This window comes from Leuresthes tenuis, unplaced genomic scaffold (genome assembly GCF_036924035.1).
Source record: "Leuresthes tenuis unplaced genomic scaffold, fLeuTen1.0.hap1 SCAF_23, whole genome shotgun sequence".
Lineage (NCBI taxonomy): Eukaryota > Metazoa > Chordata > Actinopteri > Atheriniformes > Atherinopsidae > Leuresthes > Leuresthes tenuis.
The window spans coordinates 1368192-1391286 of record NW_027325377.1 but is presented as its reverse complement, the minus strand read 5'-3'; the positions used below and the strand labels follow the sequence as shown (position 1 = coordinate 1391286).

The following is a 23095-nucleotide window of genomic DNA, read 5'->3' as shown; positions in this document are numbered from 1 at the left end:
AGAAACCTCTGGCAGAACCAGACTCAGGAAGAAACCTCTGGCAGAACCAGGAAGAAACCTCTGGCAGAACCAGACTCAGGAAGAAACCTCTGGCAGAACCAGACTCAGGAAGAAACCTCTGGCAGAACCAGACTCAGGAAGAAACCTCTGGCAGAACCAGAACCAGGAAGAAACCTCTGGCAGAACCAGGAAGAAACCTCTGGCAGAACCAGAACCAGGAAGAAACCTCTGGCAGAACCAGGAAGGGTGTCCATCCGCCTCGACCAGCTGGGGTTTGAGAAGACAGAAAAGAGGGAAAAGAGGGGGGAAAAACACCATAACACCATTCAAAGGATACCTGCTGGAACAGGGAAACACAAGTTAATAACCACAATAATGTCACATGGACATAAAATCATCTGAGAAATTAAACAGGGGGGAAAGAGAGAAGAAGAATCTTAAATTCTATTCTTTATCGTGGTCAGAACTGTTCAAATCAAAGCTGATTAACTGCAGTGTTCTAAAGTTTGTTCTGGTTTGTGTCCACCAGAGGGCGTCCTGACGCTGAGGTCCAAGGCTCCCACCGAGGAGGAGTTCATCGACTGTCTGCAGAAGTTCAAACACGCCTTCAACCAGCTGGTACCTGTGGCTCCTCCCACTCTGATCACACATTCACACACGGACCTTTGAACCGATTAGTTTCACCTGCTGCTTTAAGGAATTATTGGGTGTTTTTATCATAGATTTGATCATTTTTATGGGGAGAGACTTTAGAGAAACTGTTACTGAGGTTGAACCAGAAACATATTGGACCTGACATGTTGTTCACAGACAGAAATGTAGAACCCGCTCAGTGTGAGTTTGTTCTGACCCGCAGGGGAAGCTGAAGGACCAAATCCAGAACCCGAGTGCCGTGGAACTGGTTCACTTCCTGTTCGCCCCACTGGGGATGGTGAGTCACAGTTTACCTGTCCAGACTGTGGTGGTTGGGATGAAACGTTCCACCTGCTGATAGGAGGATGAGGGTGGAGGTGTGGGACCCCGAGGGTGGAGGTGTGGGACCCCGAGGGTGGAGGTGTGGGACCCCGAGGGTGGAGGTGTGGGACCTGTGGGTGGAGATGTGGGACCCCTGGGTGGAGATGTGGGACCCCGTGGGTGGAGGTGTGGGACCCCGAGGGTGGAGATGTGGGACCCCGTGGGTGGAGATGTGGGACCCCGTGGGTGGAGATGTGGGACCCCGAGGGTGGAGATGTGGGACCCCGAGGGGGTAGATGTGGGACCCCGAGGGTGGAGATGTGGGACCCCGAGGGTGGAGATGTGGGATCCCGAGGGTGGAGATGTAGGACCCTGTGGGTGGAGATGTGGGACGAGATGTGGGACCCCGAGGGGGTAGATGTGGGACCCCGAGGGGGAGATGTGGGTGGAGATGTGGGACCCTGAGGGGGTAGATGTGGGACCCCGAGGGTGGAGGTGTGGGACCCCGAGGGTGGAGATGTGGGATCTGTGGGTGGAGATGTGGGACCCCGAGGGTGGAGATGTGGGACCCCGAGGGGGTAGATGTGGGACCCCGTGGGTGGAGATGTGGGATCCCGTGGGTGGAGATGTGGGATCCCGAGGGTGGAGATGTGGGACCCTGAGGGGGTAGATGTGGGACCCTGTGGGTGGAGATGTGGGACCCCGAGGGTGGAGATGTGGGACCCAGAGGGTGGAGATGTAGGACCCCGAGGGTGGAGATGTAGGACCCTGTGGGTGGAGATGTGGGACCCCGAGGGGGTAGATGTGGGACCCCGAGGGGGAGATGTGGGTGGAGATGTGGGACCCCGAGGGGGAGATGTGGGTGGAGATGTGGGACCCCGAGGGGGAGATGTGGGTGGAGATGTGGGACCCCGAGGGGGAGATGTGGGACCCCGAGGGTGGAGATGTGGGACCCCGAGGGGGTAGATGTGGGACCCCGAGGGGGTAGATGTGGGACCCCGAGTGTGGAGATGTGGGACCCTGAGGGTGGAGATGTGGGACCCCAAGGGTGGAGATGAGGTCACTTATTGTGATTTACACCTGAAGAGAAAAACACGAGAACGGTTGTGATTAGAGCCCAAACTGAGGCTTCAGAACACCTTCTCCTCCTCTTTCTGCTCAGGTGATTCAGGCGTCTGGTGGTGCGGACCTGGCTCGGAGCGTTGTGGTTCCACTGCTTACCAGAGATGCCATCGACTTCCTCCACGCCACGGGGACGGCGGAGGAGAGACACCTGTGGGTGACTCTCGGAGACGGATGGACCAAATGCAGGTGAGTGTAGCTGAGCAGGCCGTGTTCTGCTGGGTTCACTTTGTCATGTTCTGTTGTTTCCGTGAGGTTCTCTCCCTGTTTTAGTCCACAGCGTCTGCTAATGTTCTCATGTCAGGACGTTCTCTCATCACGTTATGTTCTCCTTATCTGCCGTCCCCTCGTGGCGTGCAGTTTCCACCATATCAACGTCAGGTTCTCATTCCCGTGTCCTTCAATCATCTTTTGTCGTGTGTCTCGTGTTCTGCTCGTTTCAAAATTGTTCTCATGATGTCATCATGTTCTCTTTGTCGGTGTCTCGGGGTTCTCATCGTGTTCTCGTTGTCGGTTTCTCTGGGTTCTCATCGTGTTCTCTTTGTCGGTTTCTCTGGGTTCTCATCGTGTTCTTGTCGTCTGTGTCTCTGGGTTCTCATCGTGTTCTCGTCGTCGGTTTCTCTAGGTTCTCATCGTGTTCTCGTCGTCGGTTTCTCTGGGTTCTCGTCGTCGGTTTCTCTAGGTTCTCATGTTCTCGTCGTCGGTTTCTCTGGGTTCTCATCGTGTTCTCGTCGTCGGTTTCTCTGGGTTCTCATCATGTTCTAGTCGTCGGTGTCTCTGGGTTCTCGTCGTCGGTGTCTCTGGGTTCTCATCGTGTTCTCGTTGTCGGTTTCTCTGGGTTCTCATCATGTTCTCGTCGTCGGTTTCTCTAGGTTCTCATCGTGTTCTCGTTGTCGGTTTCTCTAGGTTCTCATCATGTTCTCGTTGTCGGTTTCTCTGGGTTCTCATCGTGTTCTCGTCGTCGGTGTCTCGGGGTTCTCATCGTGTTCTTGTCGTCTGTGTCTCTGGGTTCTCATCGTGTTCTCGTCGTCGGTTTCTCTAGGTTCTCATCATGTTCTCTTTGTCGTGTCTCTGGGTTCTCATCATGTTCTCTTTGTCGGTTTCTCTGGGTTCTCATCGTGTTCTCGTTGTCGGTTTCTCTGGGTTCTCATCGTGTTCTCGTCGTCGGTTTCTCTGGGTTCTCATGTTCTCGTCGTCGGTTTCTCTGGGTTCTCATCGTGTTCTCGTCGTCGGTTTCTCTGGGTTCTCATCATGTTCTAGTCGTCGGTGTCTCTGGGTTCTCATCGTGTTCTCGTCGTCGGTGTCTCTGGGTTCTCATCGTGTTCTCGTTGTCGGTTTCTCTGGGTTCTCATCGTGTTCTCGTTGTCGGTTTCTCTGGGTTCTCATCGTGTTCTCGTTGTCGGTGTCTCTGGGTTCTCATCATGTTCTAGTTGTCGGTGTCTCTGGGTTCTCATCGTGTTCTCGTCGTCGGTGTCTCTGGGTTCTCATCGTGTTCTCGTCGTCGGTGTCTCTGGGTTCTCATCGTGTTCTCGTTGTCGGTTTCTCTGGGTTCTCATCGTGTTCTCGTTGTCGGGTTCTCTGGGTTCTCATCATGTTCTCTTTGTCGGTGTCTCGGGGTTCTCATCGTGTTCTCGTTGTCGGTTTCTCTGGGTTCTCATCGTGTTCTCTTTGTCGGTGTCTCTGGGTTCTCATCGTGTTCTCGTCGTCGGTTTCTCTAGGTTCTCATCGTGTTCTCGTCGTCGGTTTCTCTGGGTTCTCGTCGTCGGTTTCTCTAGGTTCTCATCGTGTTCTCGTTGTCGGTTTCTCTGGGTTCTCATCATGTTCTCGTCGTCGGTTTCTCTAGGTTCTCATCGTGTTCTCGTTGTCGGTTTCTCTAGGTTCTCATCATGTTCTCGTTGTCGGTTTCTCTGGGTTCTCATCGTGTTCTCGTCGTCGGTGTCTCGGGGTTCTCATCGTGTTCTTGTCGTCTGTGTCTCTGGGTTCTCATCGTGTTCTCGTCGTCGGTTTCTCTAGGTTCTCATCATGTTCTCTTTGTCGTGTCTCTGGGTTCTCATCATGTTCTCTTTGTCGGTTTCTCTGGGTTCTCATCGTGTTCTCGTTGTCGGTTTCTCTGGGTTCTCATCGTGTTCTCGTCGTCGGTTTCTCTGGGTTCTCATGTTCTCGTCGTCGGTTTCTCTGGGTTCTCATCGTGTTCTCGTCGTCGGTTTCTCTGGGTTCTCATCATGTTCTAGTCGTCGGTGTCTCTGGGTTCTCATCGTGTTCTCGTCGTCGGTGTCTCTGGGTTCTCATCGTGTTCTCGTTGTCGGTTTCTCTGGGTTCTCATCGTGTTCTCGTTGTCGGTTTCTCTGGGTTCTCATCGTGTTCTCGTTGTCGGTGTCTCTGGGTTCTCATCATGTTCTAGTTGTCGGTGTCTCTGGGTTCTCATCGTGTTCTCGTCGTCGGTGTCTCTGGGTTCTCATCGTGTTCTCGTCGTCGGTGTCTCTGGGTTCTCATCGTGTTCTCGTTGTCGGTTTCTCTGGGTTCTCATCGTGTTCTCGTTGTCGGGTTCTCTGGGTTCTCATCGTTTTCTCGTTGTCGGTTTCTCTGGGTTCTCATCATGTTCTCTTTGTCGTGTCTCTGGGTTCTCATCATGTTCTCTTTGTCGTGTCTCTGGGTTCTCATCATGTTCTCTTTGTCGGGTTCTCTGGGTTCTCATCATGTTCTCTTTGTCAGTTTCTCTGGGTTCTCATCATGTTCTCTTTGTCGGTTTCTCTGGGTTCTCATCATGTTCTCTTTGTCGGTTTCTCTGGGTTCTCATCATGTTCTAGTCGTCGGTGTCTCGGGGTTCTCATCATGTTCTCTTTTTCGGTTTCTCTGGGTTCTCATTGTGTTCTTGTTGTCGGTTTCTCTGGGTTCTCATCGTGTTCTAGTTGTCGGTGTCTCGGGGTTCTCATCATGTTCTCTTTGTCGGTTTCTCTGGGTTCTCATCATGTTCTAGTCGTCGGTGTCTCGGGGTTCTCATCATGTTCTCTTTTTCGGTTTCTCTGGGTTCTCATTGTGTTCTTGTTGTCGGTTTCTCTGGGTTCTCATCGTGTTCTAGTTGTCGGTTTCTCTGGGTTCTCATCGTGTTCTCGTCGTCGGTGTCTCTGGGTTCTCATCGTGTTCTCGTCGTCGGTGTCTCTGGGTTCTCATCATGTTCTCTTTGTCGGTTTCTCTGGGTTCTCATCATGTTCTAGTTGTCGGTGTCTCGGGGTTCTCATCATGTTCTCTTTGTCGGTTTCTCTGGGTTCTCATCATGTTCTCTTTGTCGGTTTCTCTGGGTTCTCATCATGTTCTCTTTGTCGGTTTCTCTGGGTTCTCATCGTGTTCTTGTCGTCGGTGTCTCTGGGTTCTCATCATGTTCTAGTTGTCGGTTTCTCTGGGTTCTCATCATGTTCTCTTTGTCGGTGTCTCGGGGTTCTCATCGTGTTCTCGTCGTCGGTGTCTCTGGGTTCTCATCGTGTTCTCGTCGTCGGTGTCTCTGGGTTCTCATCATGTTCTCTTTGTCGGTTTCTCTGGGTTCTCATCATGTTCTAGTTGTCGGTGTCTCTGGGTTCTCATCATGTTCTCTTTGTCGGTTTCTCTGGGTTCTCATCATGTTCTAGTCGTCGGTGTCTCGGTGTTCTCATCATGTTCTCTTTGTCGGTTTCTCTGGGTTCTCATCATGTTCTAGTCGTCGGTGTCTCGGTGTTCTCATCATGTTCTAGTTGTCGGTTTCTCTGGGTTCTCATCATGTTCTAGTCGTCGGTGTCTCTGGGTTCTCATCGTGTTCTCGTCGTCGGTGTCTCGGTGTTCTCATCATGTTCTCTTTGTCGGTTTCTCTGGGTTCTCATCATGTTCTAGTCGTCGGTGTCTCGGTGTTCTCATCATGTTCTAGTTGTCGGTTTCTCTGGGTTCTCATCATGTTCTAGTTGTCGGTTTCTCTGGGTTCTCATCATGTTCTCTTTGTCGGTTTCTCTGGGTTCTCATCATGTTCTAGTCGTCGGTGTCTCGGTGTTCTCATCATGTTCTCTTTGTCGGTTTCTCTGGGTTCTCATCATGTTCTAGTCGTCGGTGTCTCGGTGTTCTCATCATGTTCTAGTTGTCGGTTTCTCTGGGTTCTCATCATGTTCTAGTCGTCGGTGTCTCTGGGTTCTCATCGTGTTCTCTTTGTCGGTGTCTCTGGGTTCTCATCATGTTCTCTTTGTCGGTGTCTCTGGGTTCTCATCATGTTCTTGTCGTCGGTGTCTCTGGGTTCTCATCATGTTCTTGTCGTCGGTGTCTCTGGGTTCTCATTATGTTCTTGTCGTCGGTGTCTCTGGGTTCTCATCATGTTCTTGTCGTCGGTTTCTCTGGGTTCTAATCATGTTCTTGTCGTCAGTGTCTCGCGGTTCTCATCATGTTCTCTTTGTCAGTTTGTCTGGGTTCTCATCATGTTCTCTTTGTCGGGTTCTCTGTGTTCTTATCATGTTCTCTTTGTCGGTTTCTCTGGGTTCTCATCATGTTCTCTTTGTCGGTTTCTCTGGGTTCTCATCATGTTCTCTTTGTCGGTTTCTCTGGGTTCTCATCATGTTCTAGTCGTCGGTGTCTCGGGGTTCTCATCATGTTCTAGTTGTCGGTTTCTCTGGGTTCTCATCATGTTCTCTTTGTCGGTGTCTCGGGGTTGTCATCGTGTTCTCGTCGTCGGTGTCTCTGGGTTCTCATCGTGTTCTCGTCGTCGGTGTCTCTGGGTTCTCATCATGTTCTCTTTGTCGGTTTCTCTGGGTTCTCATCATGTTCTAGTTGTCGGTGTCTCTGGGTTCTCATCATGTTCTCTTTGTCGGTTTCTCTGGGTTCTCATCATGTTCTCTTTGTCGGTTTCTCTGGGTTCTCATCATGTTCTAGTCGTCGGTGTCTCGGTGTTCTCATCATGTTCTAGTTGTCGGTTTCTCTGGGTTCTCATCATGTTCTAGTTGTCGGTGTCTCGGGGTTCTCATCGTGTTCTAGTCGTCGGTGTCTCTGGGTTCTCATCGTGTTCTCTTTGTCGGTGTCTCTGGGTTCTCATCATGTTCTCTTTGTCGGTGTCTCTGGGTTCTCATCATGTTCATGTCGTCGGTGTCTCTGGGTTCTCATCATGTTCTTGTCGTCGGTGTCTCTGGGTTCTCATTATGTTCTTGTCGTCGGTGTCTCTGGGTTCTCATCATGTTCTTGTCGTCGGTGTCTCTGGGTTCTCATCATGTTCTTGTCGTAGGTGTCTCGCGGTTCTCATCATGTTCTCTTCGTCGGTTTCTCTGGGTTCTAATCATGTTCTCGTCGTCGGTTTCTCTGGGTTCTCATCATGTTCTCTTTGTCGGTTTCTCTGGGTTCTCATCGTGTTCTCATCGTCGGTTTCTCTGGGTTCTCATCATGTTCTCTTTGTCGGTTTCTCTGGGTTCTCATCATGTTCTAGTCGTCGGTGTCTCGGTGTTCTCATCATGTTCTCTTTGTCGGTTTCTCTGGGTTCTCATCGTGTTCTCATCGTCGGTTTCTCTGGGTTCTCATCATGTTCTCGTCGTCGGTTTCTCTGGGTTCTCATCATGTTCTAGTCGTCGGTGTCTCGCGGTTCTCATCATGTTCTCTTTGTCGGTTTCTCTGGGTTCTCATCGTGTTCTCATCGTCGGTTTCTCTGGGTTCTCATCATGTTCTCTTTGTCGGTTTCTCTGGGTTCTCATCATGTTCTTGTCGTCGGTGTCTCTGGGTTCTCATCATGTTCTTGTCGTCGGTGTCTCGCGGTTCTCATCATGTTCTCTTTGTCGGTTTCTCTGGGTTCTCATCGTGTTCTCATCGTCGGTTTCTCTGGGTTCTCATCATGTTCTCTTTGTCGGTTTCTCTGGGTTCTCATCATGTTCTTGTCGTCGGTGTCTCTGGGTTCTCATCATGTTCTTGTCGTCGGTGTCTCGCGGTTCTCATCATGTTCTCTTTGTCGGTTTCTCTGGGTTCTCATCGTGTTCTCGTTGTCGGTGTCTCTGGGTTCTCATCATGTTCTCTTTGTCGGTTTCTCTGGGTTCTCATCATGTTCTAGTTGTCGGTGTCTCAGGGTTCTCATCATGTTCTTGTCGTCGGTGTCTCTGGGTTCTCATCATGTTCTTGTCGTCGGTGTCTCTGGGTTCTCATCATGTTCTTGTCGTCGGTGTCTCGCGGTTCTCATCATGTTCTCTTCGTCGGTTTCTCTGGGTTCTAATCATGTTCTTGTCGTCGGTGTCTCTGGGTTCTCATCATGTTCTTGTCGTCGGTGTCTCTGGGTTCTCATTATGTTCTTGTCGTCGGTGTCTCTGGGTTCTCATCATGTTCTTGTCGTCGGTGTCTCTGGGTTCTCATCATGTTCTTGTCGTCGGTGTCTCTGGGTTCTCATCATGTTCTTGTCGTCGGTGTCTCGCGGTTCTCATCATGTTCTCTTTGTCGGTGTCTCTGGGTTCTCATCATGTTCTTGTCGTCGGTGTCTCTGGGTTCTCATTATGTTCTTGTCGTCGGTGTCTCTGGGTTCTCATCATGTTCTTGTCGTCGGTGTCTCTGGGTTCTCATCATGTTCTCTTTGTCGGTTTCTCTGGGTTCTCATCATGTTCTTGTCGTCGGTGTCTCTGGGTTCTCATCATGTTCTTGTCGTCGGTGTCTCGCGGTTCTCATCATGTTCTCTTTGTCGGTGTCTCTGGGTTCTCATCATGTTCTTGTCGTCGGTGTCTCTGGGTTCTCATCATGTTCTTGTCGTCGGTGTCTCTGGGTTCTCATTATGTTCTTGTCGTCGGTGTCTCTGGGTTCTCATCATGTTCTTGTCGTCGGTTTCTCTGGGTTCTCATCATGTTCTCTTTGTCGGTTTCTCTGGGTTCTCATCATGTTCTAGTTGTCGGTGTCTCAGGGTTCTCATCGTGTTCTCGTTGTCGGTTTCTCGGGGTTCTCATCGTGTTCTCGTTGTCGGTTTCTCTGGGTTCTCATCATGTTCTCGTCGTCTGTGTCTCGCGGTTCTCATCATGTTCTCTTTGTCGGTGTCTCTGGGTTCTCATCATGTTTTTGTCGTCGGTGTCTCTGGGTTCTCATCATGTTCTCTTTGTCGGTGTCTCTGGGTTCTCATCATGTTTTTGTCGTCGGTGTCTCTGGGTTCTCATCATGTTCTTGTCGTCGGTGTCTCGCGGTTCTCATCATGTTCTCTTTGTCGGTTTCTCTGGGTTCTCATCGTGTTCTCATTGTCGGTTTCTCTGGGTTCTCATCATGTTCTCTCTGTCCTCTCCAGGTTGGAGTGGCCGAAGGACCACTACTTTCCTCCCTGTGAGCTGCGGTTCCGTGACGGTTGGGAACCTCCGGTGTTACTGGACGTGACTCCGGGTCGAGAGCTGGATCTGATGCAGCTCGCCGAAAGCCTCGTCGGCGCCGACATCACGAGGCAAGACGACCTGCGGCTGCGACTGGCTCAGGAGGTGAGCGACCAGAACCAAACGCTGACTTACCGCCGCTGTTTACGCCGCTGTTAACTCCGCTGTTTACGCCGCTGTTTACGCCGCTGTTTACGCCGCTGTTTACGCCGCTGTTAACGCCGCTGTTTACGCCGCTGTTTACGCCGCTGTTAACTCCGCTGTTTACGCCGCTGTTTACGCCGCTGTTTACGCCGCTGTTTACGCCGCTGTTTACGCCGCTGTTAACTCCGCTGTTTACGCCGCTGTTTACGCCGCTGTTAACTCCGCTGTTTACGTCCCTGTTAACGCCCCTGTTTACGCCGCTGTTTACGCCGCTGTTTACGCCGCTGTTAACGCCCCTGTTAACGCCGCTGTTAACGCCGCTGTTTACGCCGCTGTTTACGCCCCTGTTTACGCCGCTGTTTACGCCGCTGTTTACGCCGCTGTTTACGCCGCTGTTTACGCCCCTGTTTACGCCGCTGTTTACGCCGCTGTTTACGCCCCTGTTAACGCCGCTGTTTACGCCGCTGTTTACGCCGCTGTTTACGCCCCTGTTGACGCCGCTGTTGACGCCGCTGTTTACGCCGCTGTTTACGCCCCTGTTGACGCCGCTGTTTACGCCGCTGTTTACGCCGCTGTTTACGCCCCTGTTTACGCCGCTGTTTACGCCGCTGTTTACGCCGCTGTTTACGCCGCTGTTTACGCCCCTGTTTACGCCGCTGTTTACGCCGCTGTTTACGCCCCTGTTAACGCCGCTGTTTACGCCGCTGTTTACGCCGCTGTTTACGCCCCTGTTGACGCCGCTGTTTACGCCGCTGTTTACGCCGCTGTTTACGCCCCTGTTGACGCCGCTGTTTACGCCGCTGTTTACGCCGCTGTTTACGCCGCTGTTTACGCCGCTGTTTACGCCCCTGTTAACGCCGCTGTTTACGCCGCTGTTTACGCCGCTGTTTACGCCCCTGTTGACGCCGCTGTTTACGCCCCTGTTTACGCCGCTGTTTACGCCGCTGTTAACGCCGCTGTTTACGCCGCTGTTTACGCCGCTGTTAACGCCCCTGTTAACTCCGCTGTTTACGCCGCTGTTTACGCCGCTGTTAACTCCGCTGTTTACGTCCCTGTTAACGCCCCTGTTTACGCCGCTGTTTACGCCGCTGTTTACGCCGCTGTTAACGCCCCTGTTAACGCCGCTGTTAACGCCGCTGTTTACGCCGCTGTTTACGCCCCTGTTTACGCCGCTGTTTACGCCGCTGTTTACGCCGCTGTTTACGCCGCTGTTTACGCCCCTGTTTACGCCGCTGTTTACGCCGCTGTTTACGCCCCTGTTAACGCCGCTGTTTACGCCGCTGTTTACGCCGCTGTTTACGCCCCTGTTGACGCCGCTGTTGACGCCGCTGTTAACGCCGCTGTTTACGCCGCTGTTTACGCCGCTGTTTACGCCGCTGTTTACGCCGCTGTTTACGCCGCTGTTTACGCCCCTGTTGACGCCGCTGTTGACGCCGCTGTTAACGCCCCTGTTTACGCCGCTGTTAACGCCGCTGTTTACGCCGCTGTTTACGCCGCTGTTAACGCCCCTGTTTACGCCGCTGTTAACGCCCCTGTTTACGCCGCTGTTAACGCCCCTGTTAACGCCCTGTTAACGCCCCTGTTAACGCCGCTGTTTACGCCGCTGTTAACGCCGCTGTTAACGCCGCTGTTTACGCCGCTGTTAACGCCGCTGTTTACGCCGCTGTTAACGCCGCTGTTTACGCCGCTGTTTACGCCGCTGTTAACGCCGCTGTTTACGCCCCTGTTAACGCCGCTGTTAACGCCGCTGTTAACGCCGCTGTTTACGCCGCTGTTTACGCCGCTGTTTACGCCCCTGTTTACGCCCCTGTTTACGCCCCTGTTAACGCCGCTGTTTACGCCGCTGTTAACGCCGCTGTTAACGCCGCTGTTTACGCCGCTGTTAACGCCGCTGTTTACGCCCTGTTAACGCCGCTGTTAACGCCCCTGTTTACGCCCCTGTTTACGCCCCTGTTAACGCCGCTGTTAACGCCGCTGTTTGCGCCGCTGTTAACGCCGCTGTTAACGCCGCTGTTTACGCCGCTGTTAACGCCGCTGTTTACGCCGCTGTTTACGCCGCTGTTTACGCCGCTGTTAACTCCGCTGTTTACGCCGCTGTTTACGCCGCTGTTAACTCCGCTGTTTACGTCCCTGTTAACGCCCCTGTTTACGCCGCTGTTTACGCCGCTGTTTACGCCGCTGTTAACGCCCCTGTTAACGCCGCTGTTAACGCCGCTGTTTACGCCGCTGTTTACGCCCCTGTTTACGCCGCTGTTTACGCCGCTGTTTACGCCGCTGTTTACGCCGCTGTTTACGCCCCTGTTTACGCCGCTGTTTACGCCGCTGTTTACGCCCCTGTTGACGCCGCTGTTGACGCCGCTGTTAACGCCGCTGTTTACGTCGCTGTTTACGCCGCTGTTTACGCCGCTGTTTACGCCCCTGTTGACGCCGCTGTTGACGCCGCTGTTAACGCCCCTGTTTACGCCGCTGTTAACGCCGCTGTTTACGCCGCTGTTTACGCCGCTGTTAACGCCCCTGTTTACGCCGCTGTTAACGCCCCTGTTTACGCCGCTGTTAACGCCCCTGTTAACGCCCTGTTAACGCCCCTGTTAACGCCGCTGTTTACGCCGCTGTTAACGCCGCTGTTAACGCCGCTGTTTACGCCGCTGTTAACGCCGCTGTTTACGCCGCTGTTTACGCCGCTGTTAACGCCGCTGTTTACGCCCCTGTTAACGCCGCTGTTAACGCCGCTGTTAACGCCGCTGTTTACGCCGCTGTTTACGCCGCTGTTAACGCCGCTGTTAACGCCCCTGTTAACGCCCCTGTTAACGCCGCTGTTAACGCCGCTGTTAACGCCGCTGTTTACGCCGCTGTTAACGCCGCTGTTAACGCCGCTGTTTACGCCGCTGTTAACGCCGCTGTTAACGCCGCTGTTTACGCCGCTGTTAACGCCGCTGTTAACGCCGCTGTTAACGCCGCTGTTAACGCCGCTGTTAACGCCGCTGTTTACGCCGCTGTTTACGCCGCTGTTTACGCCGCTGTTAACGCCGCTGTTTACGCCGCTGTTAACGCCGCTGTTTACGCCGCTGTTAACGCCGCTGTTTACGCCCCTGTTAACGCCCCTGTTAACGCCGCTGTTAACGCCGCTGTTAACGCCGCTGTTAACGCCGCTGTTTACGCCGCTGTTAACGCCGCTGTTTACGCCCCTGTTAACGCCGCTGTTTACGCCGCTGTTTACGCCGCTGTTTACGCCCCTGTTAACGCCGCTGTTTACGCCCCTGTTAACGCCGCTGTTTACGCCGCTGTTAACGCCGCTGTTTACGCCGCTGTTGACGCCGCTGTTAACGCCGTGTTGCTTGTGTCTCCGCAGCAGACGGCGGTCCAAAGGTTCCCTCCAGCTGACGGGTACGCCTTCTCCAACTCCTCCTACAAACGCTTGCAGATGCTGGATCAGGACACGGCCATGGCTGCTTTTAAACACGCCGTCAGCCGCCGTGTGGACCGGTAACTCCTGGGTCACATGACGCCCTGGAGAACTGATCCCATCGTGTTAATCGGTTCATCTTTGATTCATCAGAAAATTAATCTGATCATTGATTTTCAATCTTTACAATGAAAATCAATAAGTATGATTTTAGCAGTAATTAGTTACAGAAAATGATGATTATTTCCATCATTAATAGTTTAAAATAAATCCATTAAATAATAAATGAATTGAAGGTTGATCGTCACCATGGTGATGATGAGTTTATGATGAATATTAATGAAACATTTAAACTGATGAAGATTAAATAATATCCTTTTTTAAATTAAAAACAGAGACTCGTATATTAAATAATCACAAATAAACAAAAGTTTTGTGTTTTTATAAATATAATAAGTTTAGATATGAAATGTATAATAATCTATGAAAGATTGCGCTTCTTTATAATTACTTTTTATTCTAATTCTACATTTTATTTCCAAAACATTTCCTAATCTCAGTATTTCTAATTAAACCGAGTTTCTCTTCTGCTTCCTGTGGAAACTTCTTTCACTTCTTCTTCTTTGCTGCTGATTCGTTTCTTCTTCTGGGATTTTTCAGACTGATTTGCTGATTCAGCCCTTAAAATCTAACCTTTTTTCTCACCTCTGAGCCTGAAACTGGGCGATTTCCCTCTCGTTGAACTTTGGGACGTTTCTCCACGGCCGGAAATGTGTTCGCATCAAACAGAAGTTCACTTTCAAATAGTTTTATCTAGTTCTCTGTTGGACTTTGTGACTCATTTGAGTTTTATTTACCGTAAGTAGAACTGATTCACAGTGAAAGAGGTTTATCCAGTTGATTAAAGAACCTTTTAGAGGTCATTTGTGATGCTTGTTGGTCTGATTCTGAAGCTGAGGCGCCTGCTGCTCTCTGCTTTTTCTGTAATTATCATCTGCTTGTGTTGCAGAAGTTTTGATGCCGACAGCAGAGTTCACCAGAAACTTTTTGCCAAATCCGGATACGACTTTGTGGCGAGGAACCACTCGGAGCTGTCGGTCCTGAAAGACGAGGTGGTCGAGGTAAACGCCAGAATCCTCCGTTTGAAATGAGACAGAAGTGGAGAAAGAACAGACCTTCTGTCATAAAATGAAGAAATTCTGGTGGCCGGTGGTTCTGTTTATATCCTATGTCTTTGTTTAACTGAAGGAAACATCTGGATCATCCAGATGTTTAAAGCCCCGAGGCCCACAGAGGTCAGAAATGGGCCCAGACTGATGACAGAACCAGTCACATGACAAAGTTAACGGGTTCTGGTTCAGTTGTAACCGACCTCGGGTCAGATTTACTCACATTTTTAAACGTTCCTCTTTGTCTCCAAAGACCAAAAACCTCAGTTTAGTCTTTGTTTAACTGAAGGAAACATCTGGATCATCCAGATGTTTAAAGCCCAGAGGCCCAGACTGATGACAGAACCAGTCACATGACAAAGCTAACGGGTTCTGGTTCAGTTGTAACCGACCTCGGGTCAGATTTACTCACATTTTTAAACGTTCCTCTTTGTCTCCAAAGACCAAAAACCTCAGTTTAGTCTTTGTTTAACTGAAGGAAACATCTGGATCATCCAGATGTTTAAAGCCCAGAGGCCCAGACTGATGACAGAACCAGTCACATGACAAAGCTAACGGGTTCTGGTTCAGTTGTAACCGACCTCGGGTCAGATTTACTCACATTTTTAAACGTTCCTCTTTGTCTCCAAAGACCAAAAACCTCAGTTTAGTCTTTGTTTAACTGAAGGAAACATCTGGATCATCCAGATGTTTAAAGCCCAGAGGCCCAGACTGATGACAGAACCAGTCACATGACAAAGCTAACGGGTTCTGGTTCAGTTGTAACCGACCTCGGGTCAGATTTACTCACATTTTTAAACGTTCCTCTTTGTCTCCAAAGACCAAAAACCTCAGTTTAGTCTTTGTTTAACTGAAGGAAACATCTGGATCATCCAGATGTTTAAAGCCCAGAGGCCCAGACTGATGACAGAACCAGTCACATGACAAAGCTAACGGGTTCTGGTTCAGTTGTAACCGACCTCGGGTCAGATTTACTCACATTTTTAAACGTTCCTCTTTGTCTCCAAAGACCAAAAACCTCAGTTTAGTCTTTGTTTAACTGAAGGAAACATCTGGATCATCCAGATGTTTAAAGCCCCGAGGCCCAGACTGATGTTAGAACCAGTCACATGACAAAGCTAACGGGTTCTGGTTCAGTTGTAACCGACCTCGGGTCAGATTTACTCACATTTTTAAACGTTCCTCTTTGTCTCCAAAGACCAAAAACCTCAGTTTAGTCTTTGTTTAACTGAAGGAAACATCTGGATCATCCAGATGTTTAAAGCCTGAGGCCCAGACTGATGTCAGAACCAGTCACATGACAAAGCTAACGGGTTCTGGTTCAGTTGTAACCGACCTCGGGTCAGATTTACTCACATTTTTAAACGTTCCTCTTTGTCTCCAAAGACCAAAAACCTCAGTTTAGTCTTTGTTTAACTGAAGGAAACATCTGGATCATCCAGATGTTTAAAGCCCCGAGGCCCAGACTGATGACAGAACCAGTCACATGACAAAGCTAACGGGTTCTGGTTCAGTTGTAACCGACCTCGGGTCAGATTTACTCACATTTTTAAACGTTCCTCTTTGTCTCCAAAGACCAAAAACCTCAGTTTAGTCTTTGTTTAACTGAAGGAAACATCTGGATCATCCAGATGTTTAAAGCCTGAGGCCCACAGAGGTCAGAAATGGGCCCAGACTGATGTCAGAACCAGTCACATGACAAAGCTAACGGGTTCTGGTTCAGTTGTAACCGACCTCGGGTCAGATTTACTCACATTTTTAAACGTTCCTCTTTGTCTCCAAAGACCAAAAACCTCAGTTTAGTCTTTGTTTAACTGAAGGAAACATCTGGATCATCCAGATGTTTAAAGCCCCGAGGCCCACAGAGGTCAGAAATGGGCCCAGACTGATGACAGAACCAGTCACATGACAAAGCTAACGGGTTCTGGTTCAGTTGTAACCGACCTCGGGTCAGATTTACTCACATTTTTAAACGTTCCTCTTTGTCTCCAAAGACCAAAAACCTCAGTTTAGTCTTTGTTTAACTGAAGGAAACATCTGGATCATCCAGATGTTTAAAGCCTGAGGCCCACAGATGACAGAACCAGTCACATGACAAAGCTAACGGGTTCTGGTTCAGTTTTAACCGACCTCGGGTCAGATTTACTCACATTTTTAAACGTTCCTCTTTGTCTCCAAAGACCAAAAACCTCAGTTTAGTCTTTGTTTAACTGAAGGAAACATCTGGATCATCCAGATGTTTAAAGCCCCGAGGCCCACAGAGGTCAGAAATGGGCCCAGACTGATGTCAGAACCAGTCACATGACAAAGCTAACGGGTTCTGGTTCAGTTGTAACCGACCTCGGGTCAGATTTACTCACATTTTTAAACGTTCCTCTTTGTCTCCAAAGACCAAAAACCTCAGTTTAGTCTTTGTTTAACTGAAGGAAACATCTGGATCATCCAGATGTTTAAAGCCCCGAGGCCATATGGTGACGTAGAAGGTGGATGAAAAAGGGTTTTAAAGAAAGAACTTCCATATTTATCCAAGTATAGGCTGGTTTTCTCATGTCAAGTGATGATTTCAGCAAATTTTAGTTACTTTTATGGAAATGAGCAGGTTCCGTCTCTGATGCCCTGAGCTTTGTCTGTCAGGTTGTTGATGACAGGAAGCAGTGGTGGAAGGTTCGTAACGGCTGTGGGGCGACTGGCTATGTGCCAAGCAACATCCTGGAGATCACCAAAGCGTTGGACATGAACAGCCGAGGAGAACCCATCTACAGCCACACCATACAGGTAGCACAGACTGACCGCGGTTTGGCCCCTGATTCATCTTTCCGCTGCCGCCTCACCTTCATTCGTGTTTTATTTCTCATAATTAAAGCTCATGATGCCAAAGAAGGAGTTTGAGCTGTTTAAGGTAGGACGAGTCGGGCTGTGTGGTTCTTAGTTTGCAGGTTTCTGTCCAGTAGTTCCACCTCCTGTCGTTTGCTTTGCTGTGAACCTTTAAAGGAACAGTCCAACATTTTGGGGGCATATTGCTGTCATGTTGGTGCTAATGTGATGCCAATTTCAACTAAATTTGAAGCAAAAGGTCCAGATAAAGAAGGCAGCTGATCCCTGGCGGTGGATGTTTGAAGTCCTTTGTCCTGGTCTTGGGGGGCAGACTAAGACCACGATGGAGCTCAGCTGGGCTCAGCCTAAAGAATCAGTATGAACTGGGTGCCAGGCGACGGATTCTGGCTCTTGGGAAGTGGAATGATGGCCGAGAAAGTGTGTAAGGTGGAGCGGTACCAACTAGATATGGTTGATAACTCCTGGGGAGGGGTTGGATTCGCTGATTCTCCAGAGTTTCCCTGGGGGAGAGGTGTCCAGCATGTTTGGGGAACCTTACAAGCACCCGGCTTAGAGCCTTGGGGTTGGGGGTCTCCTCGGTGTGCCACAGGGTCGCAGTTTCAGCTCAGATTACCCGGCCTGGAGGGGGGATTCCTGGGGATTCCTTTACTCTTCTGGGGGACTTCAATGCCCATGTTGGCAATGATGGCGTGACCTGGAAGGGTGTTGGGGTACCATGGCTACCATTCCCTCCATCCAGGGGGAGGAGCTTCACCATCCAGGGGGAGGAGCTTCACCATCCAGGGGAGGAGCTCCACCTTCCAGGGGGAGGAGCTGAGGTGGTTCCTCTGGTTAGGATGCCTCCTGGGAGGTATAACCCGGCCTTCTTGGAGTCTCTGGGTGGTGTCCTGGAGGGGGGGATTCCTGGGGATTCCATTACTCTTCTGGGGGACTTCAATGCCCATGATAGCGTGACCTGGAAGGGTGTTGGGCTACCATGACTACCATTCCCTTCAGAGGGTGGCTGAGATGGAGGAGCCCCACCATCTCTGGTTAGGATGCCTCCTGGGAGGAGGCCCCGGGTCAGAACCAGGACTGGAGGAGTTCCCATCAGGCCTGGGATCGCCTCAGGATCCCCAGGAGGAGCTGGAGAGGGATATCTGGGTCTCAGATAAGCTTAAGATAATGGCTGGACATATAAAAACACTCCTGACAGGAATGATTAACTGAATGTGGGACTGTTCCTTTAAGAGCTTTTGAATGATAAACTACTAAACTGTAGAACGCAGTAGAACGCCTCCGATGATGGTCAGAGTGAATCTGTAGTTTGTACTGTAGTTATTACGGCATGTTGCTCCATCTCACCACCATCTTTGTTTCATTTTACATCAGCAGCAGTTACTGGGGGAGTTAAACGAGGTAAACAGACTCTGAAAAGAAACTTTGTTCATGTCTCAGTCTGTGTGGACAGAGATGCTTTTTCTGTTTGGTTCGTCTTTGCTCTGACATGATAAATCCTTTCCCACGTTGTCATCCCTTTAAAATGTGCTGCAAAACATGCAAAGGTTAGCATTTAAATACTTTCCTGCTCTATATTTAGATTCTGTGGCTTCCTGTTTTCCAGTTTTTCTCCTCACGGTCATTGGCTTTGTTTTTAATGAGCTCCTGTCTCTTTAAGTTTAGCCAAAGGGGGCATTTGGTGCATTTTATCAGCTTAAACTTTACTCGTTAGCATGCTAATGTGTGCACACTTAGCATTTCAGCTTTCCAACTTGAGGGAATAAACATTTTTATGAGATCCGGCACGTTGTCTGTCTGTTGTCAACTAACGGCTAACTAACAGCAGACGCTACGTTTGTTAGCATGCTACTTAGCATGTGTTCAGTAACACGTTTGCATCATTATCGTGAAGATTGAGTTTGAGGATATCAAAGGTTCTGATCAGCTTAAACCAACCAGCTCGGTATGAAAATGACTCATTAGCATGCTAATGTGTGCACAGTTAGCATTTCAGCTTTCCAACTTGAGGGAATAAACATTTTTATGAGATCCGGCACGTTGTCTGTCTCTTGTTAACTAAACGTCTAAAGTTTGGCAGTAAAAACAGCAGACGCTACATTTGTTAGCATGCTACTTAGCATGTGTTCAGTAACACGTTTGCATCATTATCGTGAAGATTGAGTTTGAGGATATTGTTCTATATCAAAGGTTCTGATCAGCTTAAACCAACCAGCTCGGTATGAAAATGACTCGTTAGCATGCTAACATTCAATTAACAAGAATAAACTCATTTTCACGGATGATGATGATGGAATATTTTTGTAGTATTTAGAGATGTGTTGCGCTTGTTTTATGACAAAGTAATTGAACTTACTGCATTTAACAGGCTATTAGCACAGCTAGAAGGTTGTTGTTTACATGGTGAAACACAATAAGTCCTGTTTAGTTTGTGATGGAGCTCCATCATTAGCATTATGCATTAGCATGCTAATGTGTGCACAGTTAGCATTTCAGCTTTCCAACTTGAGGGAATAAACATTTTTATGAGATCCGGCACGTTGTCTGTCTGTTGTTAACTAAATGGCTAAAGTTTGGCAGTAAAAACAGCAGACGCTACGTTTGTTAGCATGCTACTTAGCATGTGTTCAGTAACTTCTCGTGCTGCTTGACTTGTGACACGTTTGCATCATTATCGTGAAGATTGAGTTTGAGGATATCGAAGGTTCTGATCAGCTTAAACCAACCAGCTCGGTATGAAAATGACTCGTTAGCATGCTAATGTGTGCACAGTTAGCATTTCAGCTTTCCAACTTGAGGAAATAAACATTTTTATGAGATCCGGCACGTTGTCTGTCTCTTGTTAACTAAACGGCTAAAGTTTGGCAGTAGAAACAGCAGACGCTACGTTTGTTAGCATGCTACTTAGCATGTGTTCAGTAAGACATTTGCATCATTATCGTGAATATTGAGTTTGAGGATAACGAAGGTTCTGATCAGCTTAAACCAACCAGCTCGGTGTGAAAATGACTCGTTAGCATGCTAACATTCAATTAACAAGAATAAACTCATTTTCACGGATGATGGAATATTTTTGTAATATTTAGAGATGTGTTGTCTTTGTTTTATGACAAAGTAATTGAACTTACTGCTTAACAGGCTATTAGCACAGCTGGAAGGTTGTTGTTTGCATGGTGAAACACAATAAGTCCTGTTTGGTTTGTGATGGAGCTCCATCATTAGCATTATGCATTGGCATGCTAATGTGTGCACAGTTAGCATTTCAGCTTTCCAACTTGAGGGAATAAACATTTTTATGAGATCCGGCACGTTGTCTGTCTCTTGTTAACTAAACGGCTAAAGTTTGGCAGTAGAAACAGCAGACGCTACGTTTGTTAGCATGCTACTTAGCATGTGTTCAGTAACACATTTGCATCATTATCGTGAAGATTGAGTTTGAGGATATTGTTCTATATCTAAGGTTCTGATCAGCTTAAACCAACCAGCTCGGTATGAAAATGACTCGTTAGCATGCTAACATTCAATTAACAAGAATAAACTCATTTTCACGGATGATGATGGAATATTTTTATAGTATTTCGAGGTGTGTTGCGCTTGTTTTATGACATAAAGTAATTGAACTTACTGCATTTAACAGGCTATTAGCACAGCTGGAAGGTTGTTGTTTGCATGGTGAAACACAACAAGTCCTGTTTGGTTTGTGATGGAGCTTCATCATTAGCATTATGCATTAGCATGCTAATGTGTGCACAGTTAGCATGCATTAGCATGCATCAGTTTGATTTAACCTCCAGCAGACGTTCAGCTCTACTTGTGTCCTCCGACAGAAGCAGACCTCAAAGACAGACCCCCTCCCGGCTAAACCTGCAGCCGCTCCGGTGCCCCTTCCCCCCACTCCACCGCCTCCTGCCCCTGCCAGACTCCCCACGCCACCGCTGCCTCCTCCAATCCCAGAGCCCGCCAAGCCGGCCGCCGGCAGCAGCTCCATCAGCCGGCAGAACAGCAGCACGTCCAGCGACGCCGGCAGCGTCGTCACGAGGGAGCGAAGCAACCAGAATCCTGCAGCTGGAGGCCGTGAGTATTTAGGAAAATGACTTTTTAATGACTCGTTATTAGGCTTCCTTCACTTTCTCCCATATTAGGATGATGACATTTCTGTAAACGATGAGAAATAAAGCGAAGGTCATGAAGCTGTGATTTAGTTTGGTAATAAAATTGGAACATAAACGTTCAAAGTTATGGGAAAAGGCATTTCTCGCCATTCATTATTATGGGAAGAGACGTTCAATGTTATGGGAAAAGGCATTTCTCGCCATTTAATGTTATGGTAAGAGACGTTCAATGTTATGGGAAAAGGCATTTCTCGCCATTTAATATTATGGGAAGAGACGTTCAAAGTTATGGGAAAAGGCATTTCTCGCCATTCATTATTATGGGAAGAGACGTTCAATGTTATGGGAAAAAGCATTTCTCGCCATTTAATGTTATGGGAAGAGACGTTCAATGTTATGGGAAAAGACATTTCTCGCCATTTAATATTATGGGAAAAGGCATTTCTCGCCATTCATTATTATGGGAAGAGACGTTCAAAGTTATGGGAAAAGACATTTCTCGCCATTCATTATTATGGGAAGAGACGTTCAAAGTTATGGGAAAAGACATTTCTCGCCATTTAATATTATGGGAAAAGGCATTTCTCGCCATTCATTATTATGGGAAGAGATGTTCAAAGTTATGGGAAAAGGCATTTCTCGCCATTTAATATTATGGGAAGAGACGTTCAAAGTTATGGGAAAAGGCATTTCTCGCCATTTAATATTATGGGAAGAGACGTTCAATGTTATGGGAAAAAGCATTTCTCGCCATTTAATATTATGGGAAGAGACGTTCAAAGTTATGGGAAAAGGCATTTCTCGCCATTTAATATTATGGTTTGGTAATAAAGTTGGAACATAAACGTTTCTAAATGCTAAATTACAGCTTCTCTCTAATGTAGTTTTATTCTTTCTTTTAGTTTCCTCATTAAGATAAAACCTTTTTATCCATAAATGTAGAGATTTTTAACTCTTCCAGACTAAAAAGAACAAAAATCATCTGAAATATATTTGATATTTTAAGATCCTGAGTTTTTTTCCACGTGTTATGGGGCTGGTAGAGGCTCCTCGTCCTTCTCCGGTGAGGTTTCACTTCTCCGTCTGTTGCTCGTCTGCAGGCAGGAAGTCCAACATGGAGGAGGTTCAGGACGAGCTGGTGCACAGGCTGACTTTGGGTCGCAGCGCTCAGAAGAAGTTTCAGATTCCGTCTCGCAGCAGCAGCCTGCCGGGCATCAACATCAGCTACGACTCGTCTCCAGATGAAGTCAAAGCCTGGCTGGAGGCCAAAGGCTTCAGCCCAGTGTGAGTGTGTCGGTGTGTCAGAGTCCACCTTAAAACGTCTTCTTCACGCTAACGTGGCGCTTTGTGCGTGCAGCACCATCAGCAGCCTCGGCGTGCTGACCGGAGCTCAGCTGTTCTCCCTCAACAAGGAGGAGCTGAGGACGGTTTGTCCCGACGACGGAGCGCGAGTCTTCAGTCAGGTCAGCGTGCAGAAGGCGGCGCTGGAGGTGGGTGTCACATGACTGCTGAGATCACATGACTAAAGTGGAGTAAAATCTCATAAAACCAGCTGCAGGTTTCCAAATAACTCAGTTTTCAGACTGAGCCATAAAATTAGGATTAAATCTGTAAAACGATGAAGTCCTGACATGTTAACAAGCATCTGAAAAAGGTATATTTAAACAATAATAACTGTAATATTCAGTAGGTTCATTTTTAGAGCCGGAAAAGATGAAACTGGAAAAGCTGCAGTGACTCGGTTTGAATAAAATATTTAAGATTCAGGAAAAAATGTGTCAGAATTTCCAGGTTTTAGTTGGAAAACTTTCATAATCTGAGAAAGCAGCTGGAATATTTAAAAAAGAACCATAAAAAAGACCCAGTTTCATCAGCTTTAATGAGCTGAAAACACCTTCTGCTGCAGAAAAAGGTCCAAACATCTGAATCTTTAGTAAACGTGGGGATATGGGAAGAGACGTTCAAAGTTATGGGAAAAGGCATTTCTCGCCATTTAATATTATGGGAAGAGACGTTCAAAGTTATGGGAAAAGGCATTTC

General features: G+C 48.5%; 1 protein-coding gene across 2 annotated transcripts in view; it reads left to right on the top strand.

Annotated features, from left to right (window-relative positions):
- Positions 1–23095, top strand: part of eps8a (EGFR pathway substrate 8a, signaling adaptor) — a 70407-nt gene that overhangs the window by 38371 nt on the left and 8941 nt on the right. For both annotated transcript variants that reach the window (XM_072377443.1, XM_072377442.1), the window contains exons 11-21: positions 530–618; positions 857–931; positions 2117–2265; positions 9317–9500; positions 12889–13022; positions 13952–14063; positions 16746–16886; positions 16975–17010; positions 20771–21017; positions 22156–22339; positions 22413–22545. In XM_072377443.1, the coding sequence (XP_072233544.1) occupies positions 530–618; positions 857–931; positions 2117–2265; positions 9317–9500; positions 12889–13022; positions 13952–14063; positions 16746–16886; positions 16975–17010; positions 20771–21017; positions 22156–22339; positions 22413–22545 (1484 nt within the window). The remainder of the gene's footprint in view (positions 1–529; positions 619–856; positions 932–2116; positions 2266–9316; positions 9501–12888; positions 13023–13951; positions 14064–16745; positions 16887–16974; positions 17011–20770; positions 21018–22155; positions 22340–22412; positions 22546–23095) is intronic.